The 17,601-nt window shown below is 43.4% G+C and overlaps 1 protein-coding gene across 1 annotated transcript in view; it reads left to right on the top strand.

Annotated features, from left to right (window-relative positions):
• MAP1S (microtubule associated protein 1S) overlaps window positions 1-17,601 on the top strand; it is a 58,024-nt gene that overhangs the window by 15,673 nt on the left and 24,750 nt on the right. The window contains exons 2-5 of the mRNA XM_040417488.1: window positions 3,254-3,355; window positions 12,441-12,523; window positions 13,572-13,715; window positions 13,808-16,886. Coding sequence (XP_040273422.1) covers window positions 3,254-3,355; window positions 12,441-12,523; window positions 13,572-13,715; window positions 13,808-16,886 — 3,408 coding nt within the window. The remainder of the gene's footprint in view (window positions 1-3,253; window positions 3,356-12,440; window positions 12,524-13,571; window positions 13,716-13,807; window positions 16,887-17,601) is intronic.

Raw genomic sequence — 17,601 nt, forward strand, 5'->3', positions numbered from 1 at the left:
CAAAAACGCTTCCATTACAATAATACAACCGCATGCATCCGTCATGAACTGATCCAGTTGTATTATGTCTTATATAGCATGACATTGAAAAAATGTCGGGCGATGTAATGAAGAGGACGTAACACTCACATGGAGTGCCGCCTCCTCATCAAACAGTTGATCAGTGCTGGTGTTGGATCTCCACCAATCGGATATTGATGACCTATCCTGAGGTTAGGTCATCAATATACAACCCCTTTAAGTATTATCTGCAGCTCGAACACTGCTATTCTGATTGGTCCTGGCAGCTTTCTGCATTTTTCTGCAGTGGTGTACATCCGAATGACCTTTGCAGCCCAAATCCCTTGCCCAGGTGGTCCCATGCCATATATGACACTGAGGCTAGTGATTGGCTGCCGTGGTCATGTGGAGGTATTGCAGTGTAATAATATAAACAAAAAAGCCTTTGCCCTGTGCGATACAGTGCAGGACAAGGGAGATAATCTGAGCATGAAATGCCCCGAAGCACATGTTAGGGGGGCCGGAGGGGTGAAGATGGGGATATGCTGAACCCGGGCAACCTCTTTAAATGCTGGGAATTATTAAATGGGTATCCCTGGATAAGGATATTGATGGGCTATCCTCAGGTTAGGCCATCAGTCCCAGATAGGTGGGATTTTCAGCACCTCTGAACGGGCTGTGGCCTCCTCATTATTTATATAGCGCAGTCTACTTGCACATGACAAAGCTGCCATAACACTCAGCACTGTCATTAGTAGACGGTGTGATATAAACAATCAAGAGGTCACGGCATTTGCAAAAGAGCTGCGGCCTCCTCAAACAGCTGATTGTCAGGGGTGCTGAGAATCACCCACCGCTGATCTGATATTGATGATCAGACCATCAGTATTCTGAAAAGGGTTCATTCACACATCTGTGTGTTTTGCGGATCCGCAAAACACGGACAGCGGCAATGTGCGTTCCGCATTTTGCGGACCGCACATTGCCGGCACTAAGGGAATATGCCTATTCTTGTCGGCTATTGCGGACAAGAATAGGACATGTTCTATTTTTTTCAGGATCGGAATTGCGGACCCGGAAGTGCGGGTCTGCAATTCCGTATCGGGGCCGCACAACGTGCGGCCCCATAGAAATGTATGGGTTCGCAATTCCGTTCCGCAAAATGCAGAATGGAATTGCGGATGTGTGAATGGAGCCTAAAGAGAATATCCTGTTTAGTTGTATCCAGACACTAATCATTTGTCTTGTGAGGACTCATGCCACATTATGTTGGAGAGTTGCCTTGTTAATCCTATCATAAGATGTCTGGTCACGGCAAATAACAATTTTAGTTTTTAGGCATTTTGATACTTTTCCAGAGTGGAAAATAGCTTTCTGTCTGTAACTTTCAGTCATAAGCTTATTTCTTGTAATTTAACTGCTGAAAGCTGGTTACCTAGTATATGAAGTGCACACCTATCTACATCAAATAGCTATAAAGAACCATATAGGACCCAACCATCAGTAAATACACCTACAAAAAGACTATATGGCAAACAAAAATATACGGTAATCAAAATATATACTTATATACAATAGTGACTGCGGCATCTGAGAGGTTAGACTGAGGGAGGGCGCACCCTCTGATTGGAGCCCCCCGCACAAAATCGCAGACTCCCAGGCCTGTCGTGGCAAACTGTCTGCAAATTCGTGCCCAAGGCACGGCGTGACAAGCAGCCTGTAAAAATCCCATAAACCACAATACTGTTCTATTGCAGTCTGTTATAACCAATCAGGTCACATATTCAAGTTCCCTAAGGGCACTAAAAATGACAGTGATGAATTTTTTTTTTTTATTTATTGTTTTAAGAAAAAAAAAACATAAAAATTTAAATCGCTCCATTCCCCAGTTTTTTGTTTTTTTCAATGTAAAAATAAACAATAGGTATTGGTGCCCCTAAAAATAAACTATTCAAATATAAAAATATTTTCCTGAGCGACGAAATATACATTCTCCCCCAACACACGCACACATTCTTCTCCATAATGACTATGTAGGGGATAGTTTTATTTATGTGACTTGGGATTGTGATCTAATAAACAATGTATTTTATATATTTTGTGTGTTGTACGGTCTTTTGTAGGTGTACTTGGTGTGTATATATAAGTAAAACCAATATATTATATTTGTCTGTCCCTAGGGAGCCTGTGTGATAGCCATTGTGCTATGACCACTCTATCTAGGCTTGTTGCCAGTTTTCCAGAGTGTGAAATGGCAAACCTGCCAAGATATGCATTGATACATTTCTGATTTTAGTATTACTACACAACTAGCATATTCATGTTCATTATTTTGAGTAATAGGCAATTTTGACTAAAAATCTCTGTGATCCTGGCCAAAAATTGCCACTCCTAGAAACTTGAGAAAACGAAGGCTTATTTATTATGAAGGATGTCTAAGGCTAGTTTCACACCTTCGGTGTGAGTTCCGGTAGAGAACAGCCTGCCGGATGCAGATGGAATGTCCGCCTGCCCCTTTAAAGGGATTGTCTCATCATGGACAATAGGGGCATATTGCTAGGATATGCCCCCATTAACTTATAGGTGCAGGTCCCACCGCTGGGACCCGCACCTATATCGAGAACGGAGCCCCGCTAGTGAAGGAGGGCACGCTGTGCATGCGCAACCGTCCTTCATTCATTTTGTATGGAGCCGGCAAAAATAACCGAGCGCTGGCTCAGCTATTTCCGTCGGCCACCATAAAAATGAATGGGAGCGGTACGCTCCCATTCACTTCTATGGGGAGCCGGCTTAGTGGTGGCCGGACCGGAGTCCTCCAGCCACCACCTTGCGGGGCTCCTTTCCCGATATAGGTGCGGGCCCCAGCGGTGAGACCCGCACCTATAAGACAATGGGCGCATATCCTAACGATATGCCCACATTGTCTATGATGAGACAACCCCTTTAAGTATAATGGGGTCCTGCGGAGATCTGGCTGCATTCAAGCAGAGAAAGCTAGATGCTGCGGTTTGTGTCAGGCCGATTCCCGGCATGGTCTGCTGGACCAGGCCGACGGATTTCACACTGGAGGTGTGCAACTAGCCTAAAGAAAGAAGTCCGTCATCAGCAACTTTTCCCTTTCTCAAGTTTTGAGAACTTTCCAATGTGCGGTACTACTAATGTGAATTTCAAAGAATGTATAATTGTTTCAGTGCAGGGTGAACTTTGACCTGTAATGAACCAGATTTGGCTTTTTTTTTTTTTTTTTTTTTAGGTTTCTGTTCCTGGGATATAGATCCATCAATCTGTAACTTGGACGATCAGCTGAAATTATTTGTCTCTCGTCATTCGGCCACTTTCTCCCCAAAGCTTAAAGGTATGGTTGTGTCTATACCGTTCTTTTGTTTGTCACACTATGAGTGAGTGTACTCCAGTTTTCTGGCGTACAAAGTTGCAGATTTTGCCGTTTTGCGCCTGCTCTAGCGCTTTTTCAAAATGACAAGGACGGTGGGTGCATGGAGGGGCGTGCACTCCTGCTGACCACCAGATTTGCCAAAACGTCTGCCAGAAATTGACATGGATTGCACAGGCATAGGTTTGCTCTTCTGGCACACAGACACAGAATTCTGTCCTCAGGATAGGCCATCAGTGTCTGACACCCTGCACCCCGTCGATAAGCTGATGCTGGAGTACACCGCTCTGTCTATTGTGTAGTGGACGCAACTGGTTACTGCAGCACTGCTCCCTTTAATATGATGGACCCCTTAAAAAAAAAAAACACTAAACATGTAACCGTTCGTGCTGACAAGACAGCAGAAAATGCAATATCAATAATCCACGTCTGGCGTGGTAACATTGCTTATAATTATGTGGGTGTTATAATTACAGGCTTGCTTGCATACATTAGTGTTGTGTGCAGAGACCGTAGTTCGCGGTGTTTGTATGGTAGACCGTACTTGGCGGTAGTGTTTTATGGTAGGAGTTCACATTATGCATTTGTTTTATTGAGGCGGTGCATTTCTGATCCGTGACTGGGAACTGCTGCTACTTACAGCTGTTCTATCGTTGGGTGTGTTCTTTTCCACTGGAATTTATGCCCTCAACGTTTAGATATTTTATTTTCTCTTAATTTTACAGTGGTGAAAGAAACATTTGTTAGAATCAAAATAAAAGCAGCTGCAAATATTAGAAAAAAATAAATAAAAATCTCCAGTAGTCGTCCTGATCATTTCTTACAAGCTTGCCAGCATGTGACAGCTGAAGCCAGTCAGTGGCCACAGCAATCAGGTGCTGCATTACTGGCATCATAGCTGCCATGGTTGAGTGGTGTCACCAGTAATACAGTATGTGATTGGTACAGTGGTCACATGCTGGCCGCTAGTAAGCAGAGACTGGGAGAAGAGGCAAGTAGTGCTTAATTTCTTTTTTTTGTCTTCTAAAATTTTCAGCTGTTTTTATTTTTTATTTTCCTCACAATCTGGATACAGGGCTCCAGATGGCGACCAAAATGGTCGCCAATGCGACTTAGAATTTACAAATGGCGACAAGACTTTTAAGGCTACTTTCACACTAGCGTTTGGGTGTCCGCTTGTGAGCTCCGTTTGAAGGCTTTCACAAGCGGCCCCAAACGGATCCGTCCAGTCCTAATGCATTCTGAGTGGAGGCGGATCCGCTCAGAATGCATCAGTCTGGCAGCGTTTGTCCTCCGGAGCGCTCAGCAGACGGACACCTGAACGCTGCTTGCAGCGTTCGGGTGTCCGCCTGGTCGTGCGGAGGCAAACGGATCCGTCCAGACTTACAATGTAAGTCAATGGGGACGGATCCGTTTGAATTTGACACAGTATGGCTCAATTTTCAAACGGATCCGTCCCCCATTGACTTTCAATGTAAAGTCAAAACGGATCCGTTTGCATTATCATTAACAAAAAAAAAAAAATTTTTTTTTTTTTTTTGTTCATGGTAATGCAAACGGATCCGTTCTGAACGGATCTAAGCGTTTGCATTATATGAGCGGATCCGTCTGTGCAGATACCAGACGGATCCGCTCTGAACGCAAGTGTGAAAGTAGCCTTAGTCTTGTCGCCATTTGCGACTAGACCCGCCGCCGCAGCTCTGCTCAATACAGCGGCAGGGCACAGGAGCTGATGTTCTCAGCAGCGCAGGAGGAGTCTCTCCCTCCCCCCTGTGCTGCTGCTGCCGCCGCCTCTGCCAATAAGAAGAGGCAGGAGGAGGAGGGGCTGTGGCCACTGCGCCACCAATGAAGAAAACTGACCTGTAATACAAATACAGGAGGCGGGTGCTGGAATCAAATAGCCGACACCCGACCTCTATGACAGGGAGCTGCGATAAGCTGCAGTTGAGTTAACCCTTCAGGTGCGGTACCTGAGGGGTTAATTGTAGCTGATCGCAGCCCCCTGTCACAAAGGTCGGGTGCCGGCTATTTGATTCCGGCACCCGCCTCCTGTATTTGTATAAGAAACATTGGTGGCACAGTGCGGCCCCCCCAGTATAATAAACATTGGTGGCTCAGTGGGAAGTGCCAATGAGGGTTAAAAATAATAAAAGAAAATTAACTCACCTCCTCCAGTTGATCGCATAGCTGCCGGTCTCCTGTACTTCTTTCTTTAGGACCTGTGGTGACGTCACTGAGCTCATCACCATGGTAATGGATCATGTGATGAGCACAGTGACGTCACCACAGGTCCTGAAGAAAGAAGTAAGTACAGGAGACCGGCAGCTATGCGATCAACTGGAGGAGGTGAGTTAATTTTCTTTTATTATTTTTAACCCTCATTGGCACTTCCCACTGAGGCACCAATGTTTATTATACTTGGGGGGGGGGGGGGGGGGGGGGCGCGCACTGTGCCACCAACGTTTCTTATACAAATACAGGAGGCGGGTTAGGGTTGAGTAAATTATTTTTTTATTTTTTAACCCTCATTGGCACTGCCCACTGCGCCACCAATGTTTATTATATTGGGGGGGGGGGCACACTGCGCCACCAATGTTTATTATTTTGAGGGGGGGCACACTGCGCCACCAATGTTTATTATTTTGAGGGGGGGCACACTGCGCCACCAATGTTTATTATATTGGGGTGATGGGGGGGCGCACTGCGCCACCAATGTTTATTATACTGGGGTGTTGGGGGGCGCACTGTGCCACCAACGTTTCTTATACAAATACAGGAGGCGGGTTAGGGTTGAGTAAATTTTTTTTTTATTTTTTAACCCTCATTGGCACTGCCCACTGCGCCACCAATGTTTATTATATTGGGGGGGGGGGCACACTGCGCCACCAATGTTTATTATACTGGGGTGATGGGGAGCGCACTGCGCCACCAATGTTTATTATACTGGGGTGATGGGGGGCGCACTGCGCCACCAATGTTTATTGTATTGGGGTGATGGGGGGGCGCACTGTGCCACTAATGTTTATTATACTGGGGTGATGAGGGGCGCACTGCGCCACCAATGTTTATTATACTGGGGTGATGAGGGGCGCACTGCGCCACCAATGTTTATTATATTGGGGTGATGGGGGGGCGCACTGCGCCACCAATGTTTATTGTATTGACCTTCTACTATGCATTCTGTATTCAGAATGCTATTATTTTCCCTTATAACCATGTTATAAAGGGAAAATAATACAGTGAATAGACTTTCATCCTAGGAACCATGCGTAAAAATCGCGCCGCATCCGCACTTGCTTGCGATTTTCACGCAGCCCCATTAACTTCTATGGGGCCTGCGTTGCGTGAAAAACGCACAACAGAGCATGCTGCAATTTTCACGCAACGCACAAGTGATGTGTGAAAATCACCGCTCGTGTGCACAGCCCCATAGAAGTGAATGGGTCCGGATTTAGTGCGGGTGCATTCCGGTATTTTGAATGCCGGATCTGGCACTAATACATTCCTATGGGGAAAAATGCTGGATCCGGCATTCAGGCAAATCTTCATTTTTTTTTCGCCGGAGATAAAACGGTAGCATGCTGCGGTTTTCTCTTTTGCCTGATCAGTCAAAATGACTGAACTGAAGACATCCTGATGCATCCTGAACGGATTGCTCTCCATTCAGAATGCATGGGGATAAAACTGATCAGTTCTTTTCCGGTATAGAGCCCCTAGGACGGAACTCTATGCCGGAAAAGAATAACGCTAGTGTGAAAGTACCCTAAAATATTAAGTTTAAATCCCCCCTTTCCCAATTTTACATATAAAATATATAAACAATAAATAAATAAACATATTACATAGCGCTGTCCAAACTATTAAATTATTCAAAAATATCTCCTATGCGGTGAGCATTCGCCATTTTTTAGTCAACTTGTCACCCCAAAAAATAGGATAGGACGGTTCTATTATGGGCCGATTGTTTCATAAAATGCGAAATGCACGCGGCTTTTTTTTTTTTTTTGCGCGGTATTGAGTATCGCAATACTTTTTTATGGTGACGAAAGCGAATCAAAATTTTGGTTTCAAAACAACCCTACGCCGATCTGATCGGCATAGCGTTGTCACTATACCAAAATTTTGATTCAGTTTCGATTTGGCGACTAAAAATTTGATTTGGCTCCTAAATTTTTCAGTTCAGGAGCCAATGGCTACTAGGTATTTTTTTTAGGCTGGAGCACTGGGATATCCTCTTTAAATGTTCAATTTGGCCTCTGGTTTGTATTCTAGGGCCTAGTTCCTTAGGAAGCTGCTTTGACTGCAACCTCCCAGAGCAAAAACTTGTCCAGCTATATTCAGACCTCGTTATTTCTGTACGTTCAGTGTACTTGGAAAACTGCCAACGCATACTCTGAACATATCAATAGGGCCCCATGGATACAATGTATGCCAAAAGAGTGGCCCGCTTTGTTTTAGCGAGTGATTGCAGTGGAAAAAAAATCAAACAAACCTATACCACGTAGTACAGTATGTCCATACAGTAAAGAGGTATATTGTATATACCGGTGTCTCCAACAAAAGGTGAAAAGCAGGTGAGTCTTAAAGGGGTTGTCCCATCTCAACATTTATGGCATATCGATAAGACCTAAATGTCTGACCGGTGCGGGTCCCACCGAGAGAGCGGCAGACACAGTGGGGGAGATTTATCAAACTGGTGTAAAAGAAAACTGGCTTAGTTGCCAGTAGCAACCAATCAGATTCCACCTTTCATTTCCAGAGGAGCTGTGAAAAATAAAAGTTGGAATCTGACTGGTTGCTATTGACAACTAAGCCAGTTTTCTTTACACCAGTTTGATAAATCTACCCCAGCATCTTGCCACCATAGCAGTAAATGGAAAGAATGCTTTGCATGTGCTACCACCCCTACATTTGAAACTTTGGGACTTTTGAAGATGGCTCAGCAAGAGCATAGCTATTTTGGGAAGTCCCATAGCGGTGACTGCATGCACCACTTGCTCTCCATATACTTCTGGACCCCATTCTTGAGATAGGAGGTGGGACCCGCATCATCCTATCCCTATGCCAGAAATGTCCAGATGGGTATACCCCCTTTAAGGTGGCCATACACATTAGATAAATAAGGGTTGACTGGTGTACGATTGTTTTGCAGACACAGCCATGTTCATTTTAGTCCATATTGGCCATTTCAGTCCTTCAAGCTGGCCATACATGTTCAATGAAACCAGGCAATCAAACCGTTTTTCTGCAAGCGTTCTTTAAAAGAACAATCTCTTGTCCATGGACGATCTTCACTTGAACAGCTCTTTTTTTGCAACTGTTAAATGAAAATTTCAAACCTGGCCCAATTGTCTTTTGGTAAATTTCACCTGATGATAAACTGTCTATTTTTATCAACTTTAATCTAACGTCTTTTGGTATCTTTGGACTGGAATGCAGGAGAAGTCTGCTGTTATCAACAAAATATGTCTGCATCTGATATCACTTGCTAATATTTTCCAGTTATTGTGAAATTGTCCATCTTGGCCTTTAGGCTAGGTTCACACCTGAGCGTTTTACAGCGCGTTCTTACGCGCTGTAAAACGCTCAACAGGCAAAAACCAATGTTTCCCTATGGGCATGGCTCTCACCTGAGCGTTTTACAGCGCGTACGAACGCGCTGTAAAACTCCCTACGCCCCAAGAAGTACAGGAGCTTATTTGGGGCGTATTGTCGCGCGTAACACCTCTGTTTTTCATTGTACGCCTCTGTGGTCAATAGCCAGAACACGCGTACGACGCGCGTTTCCAAAATACAAAAACGCCTCAAACGCCCAATAAAAACGCCTGTAAACAGCGCTTATCGAATACGCTCAGGTGTGAACCCAGCCTCAGGGTATCTATCGCCAGTTTTATGGTGTCCTAACTAAGGGCAACATAAACTAGTGACAGATCCCTTTAGCAAAATGCTGGGTCACTTTCTAAAACAGTGTATTAAACAGCTCGAGCGCATGTCGAACGAGTCCCCATATTCATGACCCCATGGCTCTCCCCGCCCACCTGCTGCTGATTCATACGGAAAAGAACTGTCAATCAGAGACAGGTGGGCTGGGAGAGCCGTGAGCTCATGAATATGGGGACTCATTGGCATGTGCTGGAGCTGTTAGAACCTAGAAGCATAAAACTGCTGACAGATTCCCCTTAAAATAGTTAGTATGGGAGTTGGAATATTGTGTTAACCACTACAGGACCGCCGTACGCAGGATTGCGTCTTTGCGGCGGCCCTGTTATTCCTCCTGGACGCGCCAGCGTGTCCTCTCGCGAGACGCGAGATTTCCTGTGAACGCGCGCACACAGGCGCGCGCGTTCATAGGAACCGGAGGTAAACTAGCTGATCTACAGCCTGCTAGCGGCGATCGTTCGCTGGCAGGCTGTAGATGCGTTTTTTTTTTTTTTTGTTTTTTTTTTTAACCCCTAAAAGGTATATTAGACGCTGTTTTGATAACAGCGTCTAATATACCTGCTTCCTGGTCCTCTGGTGGTCCCTTTTGCTTGGATCGACCACCAGAGGACACAGGCAGCTCTGTAATAAGTAGCACCAAAAACCACTACACTCCCCCCCCCCCCCCCTGTCACTTATTAACCCCTGATCACCCCATATTAGACTCCCTGATCAGCCCCCTGTCATTGATCACCCCCCTGTAAGGCTCCATTTAGACGTCCGTATGTGTTTTGCGGATCCGATCCGCGGATCCGCAAAACACATACGGACCTCTGAATGGAGCCTTACAGGGGGGTGATCAATGACAGGGTGGTGATCACCCCATATAGACTCCCTGATCACCCCCCTGTCATTGATCACCCCACTGTAAGGCTCCATTCAGACATTTGTTTTTGGCACAAGTTAGCGGAAATTGATATTTTTTTTATTTATTTTTTCTTACAAAGTGTCATATTCCACTAACTTGTGACAAAAAATAAAATCTCACATGAACTCACCATACCCCTCACAGAATCCAAATGCGTAAAAATTTTTAGACATTTATATTCCAGACTTCTTCTCACGCTTTAGGGCCCCTAAAATGCCAGGGCAGTATAAATACCCCACATGTGACCCCATTTTGGAAAGAAGACACCTCAAGGTATTTTGTGAGAGGCATGGCGAGTTCATGTAAAATTTTATTTTTTGTCACAAGTTAGCAGAAAGGGAGACTTTGTGAGAAAAAACAAAAAAAGAAATCAATTTCCGCTAACTTGTGCCAAAAAAAAAAAAAATTCTATGAACTCGCCATGCCCCTCACGGAATTCCTTGGGGTGTCTTCTTTTCAAAATGGGGTCACATGTGGGGTATTTATACTGCCCTGGCATTTTAGGGGCCCTAAAGCGTGAGAAGAAGTCTGGAATCCAAATGCCCTCCTAAAAGATACTCATTGGAATTTGGGCCCCTTTTGCGCACCTAGGCTGCAAAGAAGTGTCACACATGTGGTATCGCTGTACTCAGGAGAAGTTGGGCAATGTGTTTTGGGGTGTCTTTTTACATATACCCATGCTGGGTGAGAGAAATATCTCTCTATAATGACAACTTTGTATAAAAAAATGGGAAAAGTTTGTCTTTTACAGAGATATTTCTCTCACCCATGCTGGTATATGCGGGTATATGTAAAAATACACCCCAAAACACATTGCCCTACTTCTCCTGAGTACGGCGATACCAGATGTGTGACAATTTTTTGCAGCCTAGGTGGGCAAAGGGGCCCAAATTCCAATGAGTACTTTTAGGATTTTACAGGACATTTTTTATCCATTTGGATTCCAGACTTCTTCTCACGAATTAGGGCCCCTAGAATGCCAGGGCTGTATAACTACCCCACAAGTGACCCCATTTTGGAAAGAAGACACCCCAAGGTATTTCGTGATTGGCATAGTGAGTTCATGGAAGTTTTTATTTTTTGTCACAAGTTAGTGGAATATGAGACTTTGTAAGAAAAAAAAAAAAGAATCCGCTAACTTGTGACAAAAAATAAAAAGTTCTATGAACTCACTATGCCAATCAGTGAATACCTTAGGGTGTCTACTTTCCGAAATGGGGTCATTTGTGGGGTGTTTGTACTGTCTGGCCATTGTAGAACCTCAGGAAACATGACAGGTGCTCAGAAAGTCAGAGTTGCTTCAAAATGCGGAAATTAAAATTTTTGTACCATACTTTGTAAACGCTATAACTTTTACCCAAACCATTTTTTTTTTTTAATCAAAGACATGTAGAACGATAAATTTAGAGAAAAATTTATAGAAATATAGTTTATTTCTTGAAAAATTTTACAACTGAACCACAGAAAAAAAATAAGTGAACTGTCCATTCTTTACGTGTAATCCGCGCCCCGAATTCCAGTTGTCTATGGGCAGGATGAAAAACTGCATAAAAAAAAGTGGCATAAACCACATAATTGGGGACGGGGGCGACACTTGGAGTCCAGAAGCAGATTCAGCTTCTTTTTTTATTTATTTATTTTTTTCAGCCTACAAAACACTCATAATGAAAATACCCTCACAATATGCACAGAAGAAAGGCATCCACTTATGTGAAGGGATTGTCTGTCCAGGTAGTAGACAACTTCACTGATTAAAAAAAACCAAAAACTCTTAGGTCTGCGGTCCTGCAGTTCCCACTCTGGTGCCCCTTTCCCGACCACTCCCAGTTCGTAGACCGGAAATGGCTTGGTCCTCTGACCACTTCAGCCAATAGCTAGCCTCACCATCATGTGCTGAAACTCTTGGAAACAGAAAATCCATTGGATTTGTTGGCTTCTAGGCCAGACAGCCCCTTTAATGGGCTTGTGCACCTTGGGGAGGGGGGGGCTGAGGCCATGAAGCAATGTTGCTGCAGCCTGTGTCCGAGAAGCGGGTAAATATGCTGTCCCAACCCCTTTGAATGTTTTTGAAAAGTGATGGGCAAAATGGGTGCTACCATAGCATGTTAGAAGGAGGCAGCTGCTTATTGAGTTTTACCTTAAGATGAAGATCTATTGCTGCAAGTATTGATTATGAATGATAATTTTTGGTTTTGATTGCAGGCCAAAGAAGTCTCCATCATGCTGGTGACACATTAGAGACTTTGGTTCTGATTAACCCTTCAAAGATATCAGTATGCGATGAGGTATGTTGAAGTTTTGTAACTGCTGTAGCCAATCTGTACCCCCAGAAGACCACAGAAATCAATATCTGCTGCTTCATTTTGTTTCCTTAGCCCCGTGTCTATCTGCTTTAATGCCTGCAGTATAAATTTCATCTGCTTGGATGTTTTGAGCTCATTTACAAATCCCACATATCAACAAAAGGCCAGGGAGCATGCCTGATGCATTGATATTATACACAGGAGACTGTGGGGATTATTTTATGAAATAGAACACAGGCCCATTCATTTCTATGGGTCCGCAAAAAAAAGACGGCACACTGTATCTACGTGTACGTTACACAAATTATAGAACATGTCCCATTCATGTCTGTATTGATATTTGTTTCTAGTGATGGGAGTGATTAAAAATGTGAAATATATTGAAGGCCTCTCTATTTTCAGGATCCACAGACATGGTCATGTGTATGAGGCCTTAGAATGTGTTTTCATAAAGTGAAACTTTGTTGTGGAGATTCAGGCATCTTAAAGGAATTCTGGCTTTAAGATGTGATCTGATCTGCAGTACACCTGCACAGTCATTACACTTAATCCACTGTTTTGTTTACGGCCCTGGTGGCTGCCTGAAACCGCTGATCGGTGGGGGTCGCTGAGTTCCAGTCCTCCACCATTCTGATATTGATGGACTATCCAGAGGACACTTCATCAATAGCAAAAGGCTGGAATATCCCTTTAAGGCGTTGGTATTGAAAAAAATAAAGAGTAAGTCAATTTTTGCTGAGATTGAGTTTGACACTTACGACTGTTTTTTGCAGATCGGAATGTCTGGCCTCTAATAGAACAGTCCTGTCCGTGTCTGTTATTGCGGACAATAATAGGACATGTTCTACTTTTTTGAGGAACGGATACAGAATACACACGTCATTTCTGTTTTTTGAGACCCCATTTAAGTGAATGGTTCTGCATACGGGCCGCAAAAATAACCAGAATGGACCAAAAATACATTTGCATGCATGAGCCTTTATTGAGCAAATAATCATATGTAAATTCTTGCTTTTTTTTTGTCCCTTAGATCCGCAAATTGATCTGCCACTCCTCGCAACATAAACTATTAATATTTTCCGGCCCCTTCCTTGAAGACACGTGGGAAATGCTCTTGCAAGGTGGAGAAAGTTTCTCAATTGATGACTTTATTCATATTTTTACAGACAAAGAGGTAATTCCTCTTATTAATGCTAAAATGTAAGCATAGATATGGTAACAAATGTCAGTTGTTAAAAACTTACAAAAGTCTCTTTCTCTTCTTAGATTGGTGAAACTTTAGGCTCGTCTGACCCAACAGCTCGTGTATGTTTAACAGTTTCTTGCCCTCCTAATTGGGATTTATCACAGATTGATAAATGCAGCCTACAAGATTTTATTGAATTGCAGTTCAACAAGGACCAACATTTTCCAGAAACTGAGGGCTTGCTAGAGTTGTCGGAGTACCTCTCTGAGTCCTTAGAGCCACCATCTCCATTTGAACTGCTGGAATCCCCCACCACTGTTGGTTTCTTGAAATTATCTAAACCATGCTGTTACGTTTTCCCTGGTGGTAGGGGAGACTCTGCTTTCTTTGCTGTAAATGGGTTTAACATGTTAGTGAATGGTGGCTCTGATGCTCGATCTCCGTTTTGGAAATTAATACGCCATTTGGATAGGGTGGACTCAATTCTTCTTACTCACATGGGTCTAGACAATTTGCCTGGCATCAATAGCTTGCTGCAAAGAAAGATAGCAGAGGTAGAAGAGGATGTTTCTCAAGCTAACAACGAATGGTTAAAGAATTTAGTCTCACCAGAGCTTGGAGTTGTATTTTTGAACACTGCAGAAAAGCTGATTTCTGAAGAAAATTCCAGTGTGGTTAGGGTTAGAGAAGAAGCCTTGCTCACAGTGCAGTGTTTAGCAAAACTCAATATTCATCCAGAACCACTGTACAGAAGTGCAAATACTGTGGAGCCAACTATACTGTTTCAAAAGATGGGTGTCGGCAGGTTAGACATGTACATCCTGAACCCTGTAAAGGGCAGCAAAGATCTTGAAGCCTTCAAAAAGTGGCTTGGAAATGAGGAAAGTAGTACGACTGAATGGCCTGTAACCTCTCTGACTTCTGCCTGTGCTTTACTTGTTTGGCATCCTTCTTCACCCTCTGAGAGAATTGTTAGGGTTCTTTTCCCAGGCTGCACTCCTCAAAACAAAATTTTTGAAGGTCTTGAAAAATTAAAACACTTGGACTTCTTGAAAGACCCAGTTATAACTCGGAAAGATCTGGACATGATAGGATGTAGTCGCTTGGAAAGGATTGGTGCAAAGCCAAGCCGTACTGAGAGCAAAGAGTCTCTGGGTTCTGGATCAGGGCGACTTAGTGTTGAACCAAAGCTTGGGTCAGGAAAAGAAAAGCCTATGAGATTGCAAAAGAAGGAGATTCGTCCAGATGGAAAAGACAGAACTAAAACTTTTGCAGAAATCAGCAAGGAATCGGGAACAGAGGGTGAAAAACAGAAAGACGGCAGGAGTAAAATAGAAACTGCATCTGAAAAACTAAAGTCGTCTGATTCAAGACTAAAAGCCACGAAAGAAAAGATGTTGGTAAAGAAAGAACAGACAAAGGATGAAAGGAAATCTTTTAAAAAGGATGAAATTCAAGCAGATAAAAAAAGGGATGTAGCAAAACCAGAAGCTAAGAGAGATTTTCGCCCTTCTCTTAATGATGCCAAAACAGACTCTCGAATAGGGGTGAAAGATGTAAAGAAAATATCAGTTACACCTGCTGATTCCAGGAGACCCATTTCCAAAATAGGATCACTGAAAAAGGAGCTGGGAGGAGTAAAAAAGGATGTGGTAGCAAGTGCCAAGAACGCAGTAAAGGGTAAACTCCCCAAAAAAGAGCTGGTTAAAGAAACAAAAAGTCAGCCAACTCAAAAGGATGTAGCCACAGGTAGTAGCAATCCAGTTTCTTGTGAAGTAATTATTAGTTCTCAAGAGTCTTGTAAAAGTATGGAGTCTGCTTGTGCTGAGGTTGGCAACAATATTGGCCATGAAAATGGACTTGGTGTAAGTACAGAGAACGGCTTGTGTGCAGTTGAGCCAGAGAGCCCAAATGGATTCCGTTACTTGGAGACAAGTCCTCTTAAGTGTCTAGCACCCGTTTCTCCTTTAGTTAAAACACCCAAAAGTGAAATTAGTGTGAATTTTGACATTACTCCTACAAATCTAACAATCCAAGAAAAAAACAAAACTGGTCATCATGGGCAAGACTGGCTGGATGATCCTTGTGGAAGCTCTGAAGAAAAGACTTTGGAAATTACCTCACCTGTTAGTTCAGAGCATCATTCGCCAGCAGTGGCACAGCAGAGTAATGGGCAGGTTCTTTCTTCTGGAGATGCAAAAAATCTTAACTCTTTTAAGGTTCCGCCAAAATCTTCTCAAGAGAACTCAAATTCCTCACAAGGAAAGCAAACAAGTTGCTTGTCTTTGAGTCCATTTCGGGAGGACCTACCTGATGTATCTCCTACAATCACCACACCTTCTTTGCCTGCTGAGGTAGGCTCTCCCCATTCCACAGAAGTGGATGAATCTCTATCAATTTCTTCCTTTGAGCAAACACTCCCTCCAGTTAGTGAGTCTCCTAGAGATGTCTCACCAGAGATCCATGCTGCAAGTAGGGCAGGTCTGTGCTTACCTGTGCGCCCTTCACATTCTAGTGAACCTGAAGGCCAATCTGAAAGGTCAGCTTCTCCCCATGATGTTGATCTGTGCTTGGTTTCACCATGTGAGTTTGAGCATCCTAAATCAGATGCTGTAGCAAGTCCACGAGACAGTGACAGTGATCCTTCTCAAGAACTACCTAGGCCTCCATGTGACCCTGGAAAAAAAATTCCAAATGGGCCTGAAACGCCACCTACTTCAGTAAGTGAGTCTTTGCCAACAATCTCTGATTCCGGGCCTGAGGAAGGTTCTTCGATTGCCATTGACGGAGCATCTGATTCTGAGGGGGAAAATACACCAAGACTTTTGGATCCTATTCCTCCAGTCTTGAAAGATCCACATCCCACACCACCTCAACCTGGAACCTGCATGGTTGATCCTGAGGCCCTGTCTATAGACCTTGGTGACAAAAAAAGTCAAACCCACTTATCATCTTCCAACTTTCGTAGTAGCAGCAAAATATCGGGCGCATCTGGAAAAGTTAGGGCAATTGGAGAAAGAACAAGCAAAACTACTCCAGTGAGGGCTGATATTTCTGAGAGGACCCGATCAGGGGTGGAATCCAAACAGCTTGTTTCAAAACGCAGTGTTGTGAATACAATCAGGGCAACTCCTTCAGGAAACCGTTTATCTTCAGCAGGTAGGTGTTACCAATAAAATAACAGTTCAAATAACGTTTTATACTGCTAATCTATATGTCTGTTTACTGACCAGGCATAAAAGGCCCTTTGGCTGCTTTTGCATAAACTCTTTATAGTGATAGGTTGTGGTGGCTCACTAGCAAGTAGTTGAGGTATGGTGCTGCAAGCTCATATAGAGGGAATCACCCCACCCTCTCTTAAAGGCAAATGTAGTAATAGAGTAATGAGCGAGCACTCATACACTTGGCATCCAAATTGACATGTGCAGAAAATATTTATTATATCCCCATAAAATACAAGTAATAAAATTTATAAGAACAATGTAGCAATAATATACAACATTACAATCACATATATTGTGGTAGATATGATCAGCACTATATTCATATGACTCAATAGTGTCGATAAATTCAATGATATATATCACACCAAGAAACTTCAAGTATATGCTGTTATTTGGGAAAGAGGGGGTATTATCTTCTAGCGCTCTATCCCAATTTGGGAAACTGAATGTCACTGAAAATGTTGTAGGTGTATTCACTGGGAGCGCAACATGTTCATAAAGTGTCCACAGGAATCCTGATAATATGAAAAGTCTCTTATAGCATATCCTTTTATGGTCGATATGAGCTTTGGATTGAAGAAAACTTTAAATCGATATTTGGCTTACCGTCTAGCGTCTGCTGTCTCCCTATTGCTTCAATGGAGCTTTAA

Source organism: Bufo bufo, chromosome 2, assembly GCF_905171765.1.
Source record: "Bufo bufo chromosome 2, aBufBuf1.1, whole genome shotgun sequence".
NCBI lineage: Eukaryota > Metazoa > Chordata > Amphibia > Anura > Bufonidae > Bufo > Bufo bufo.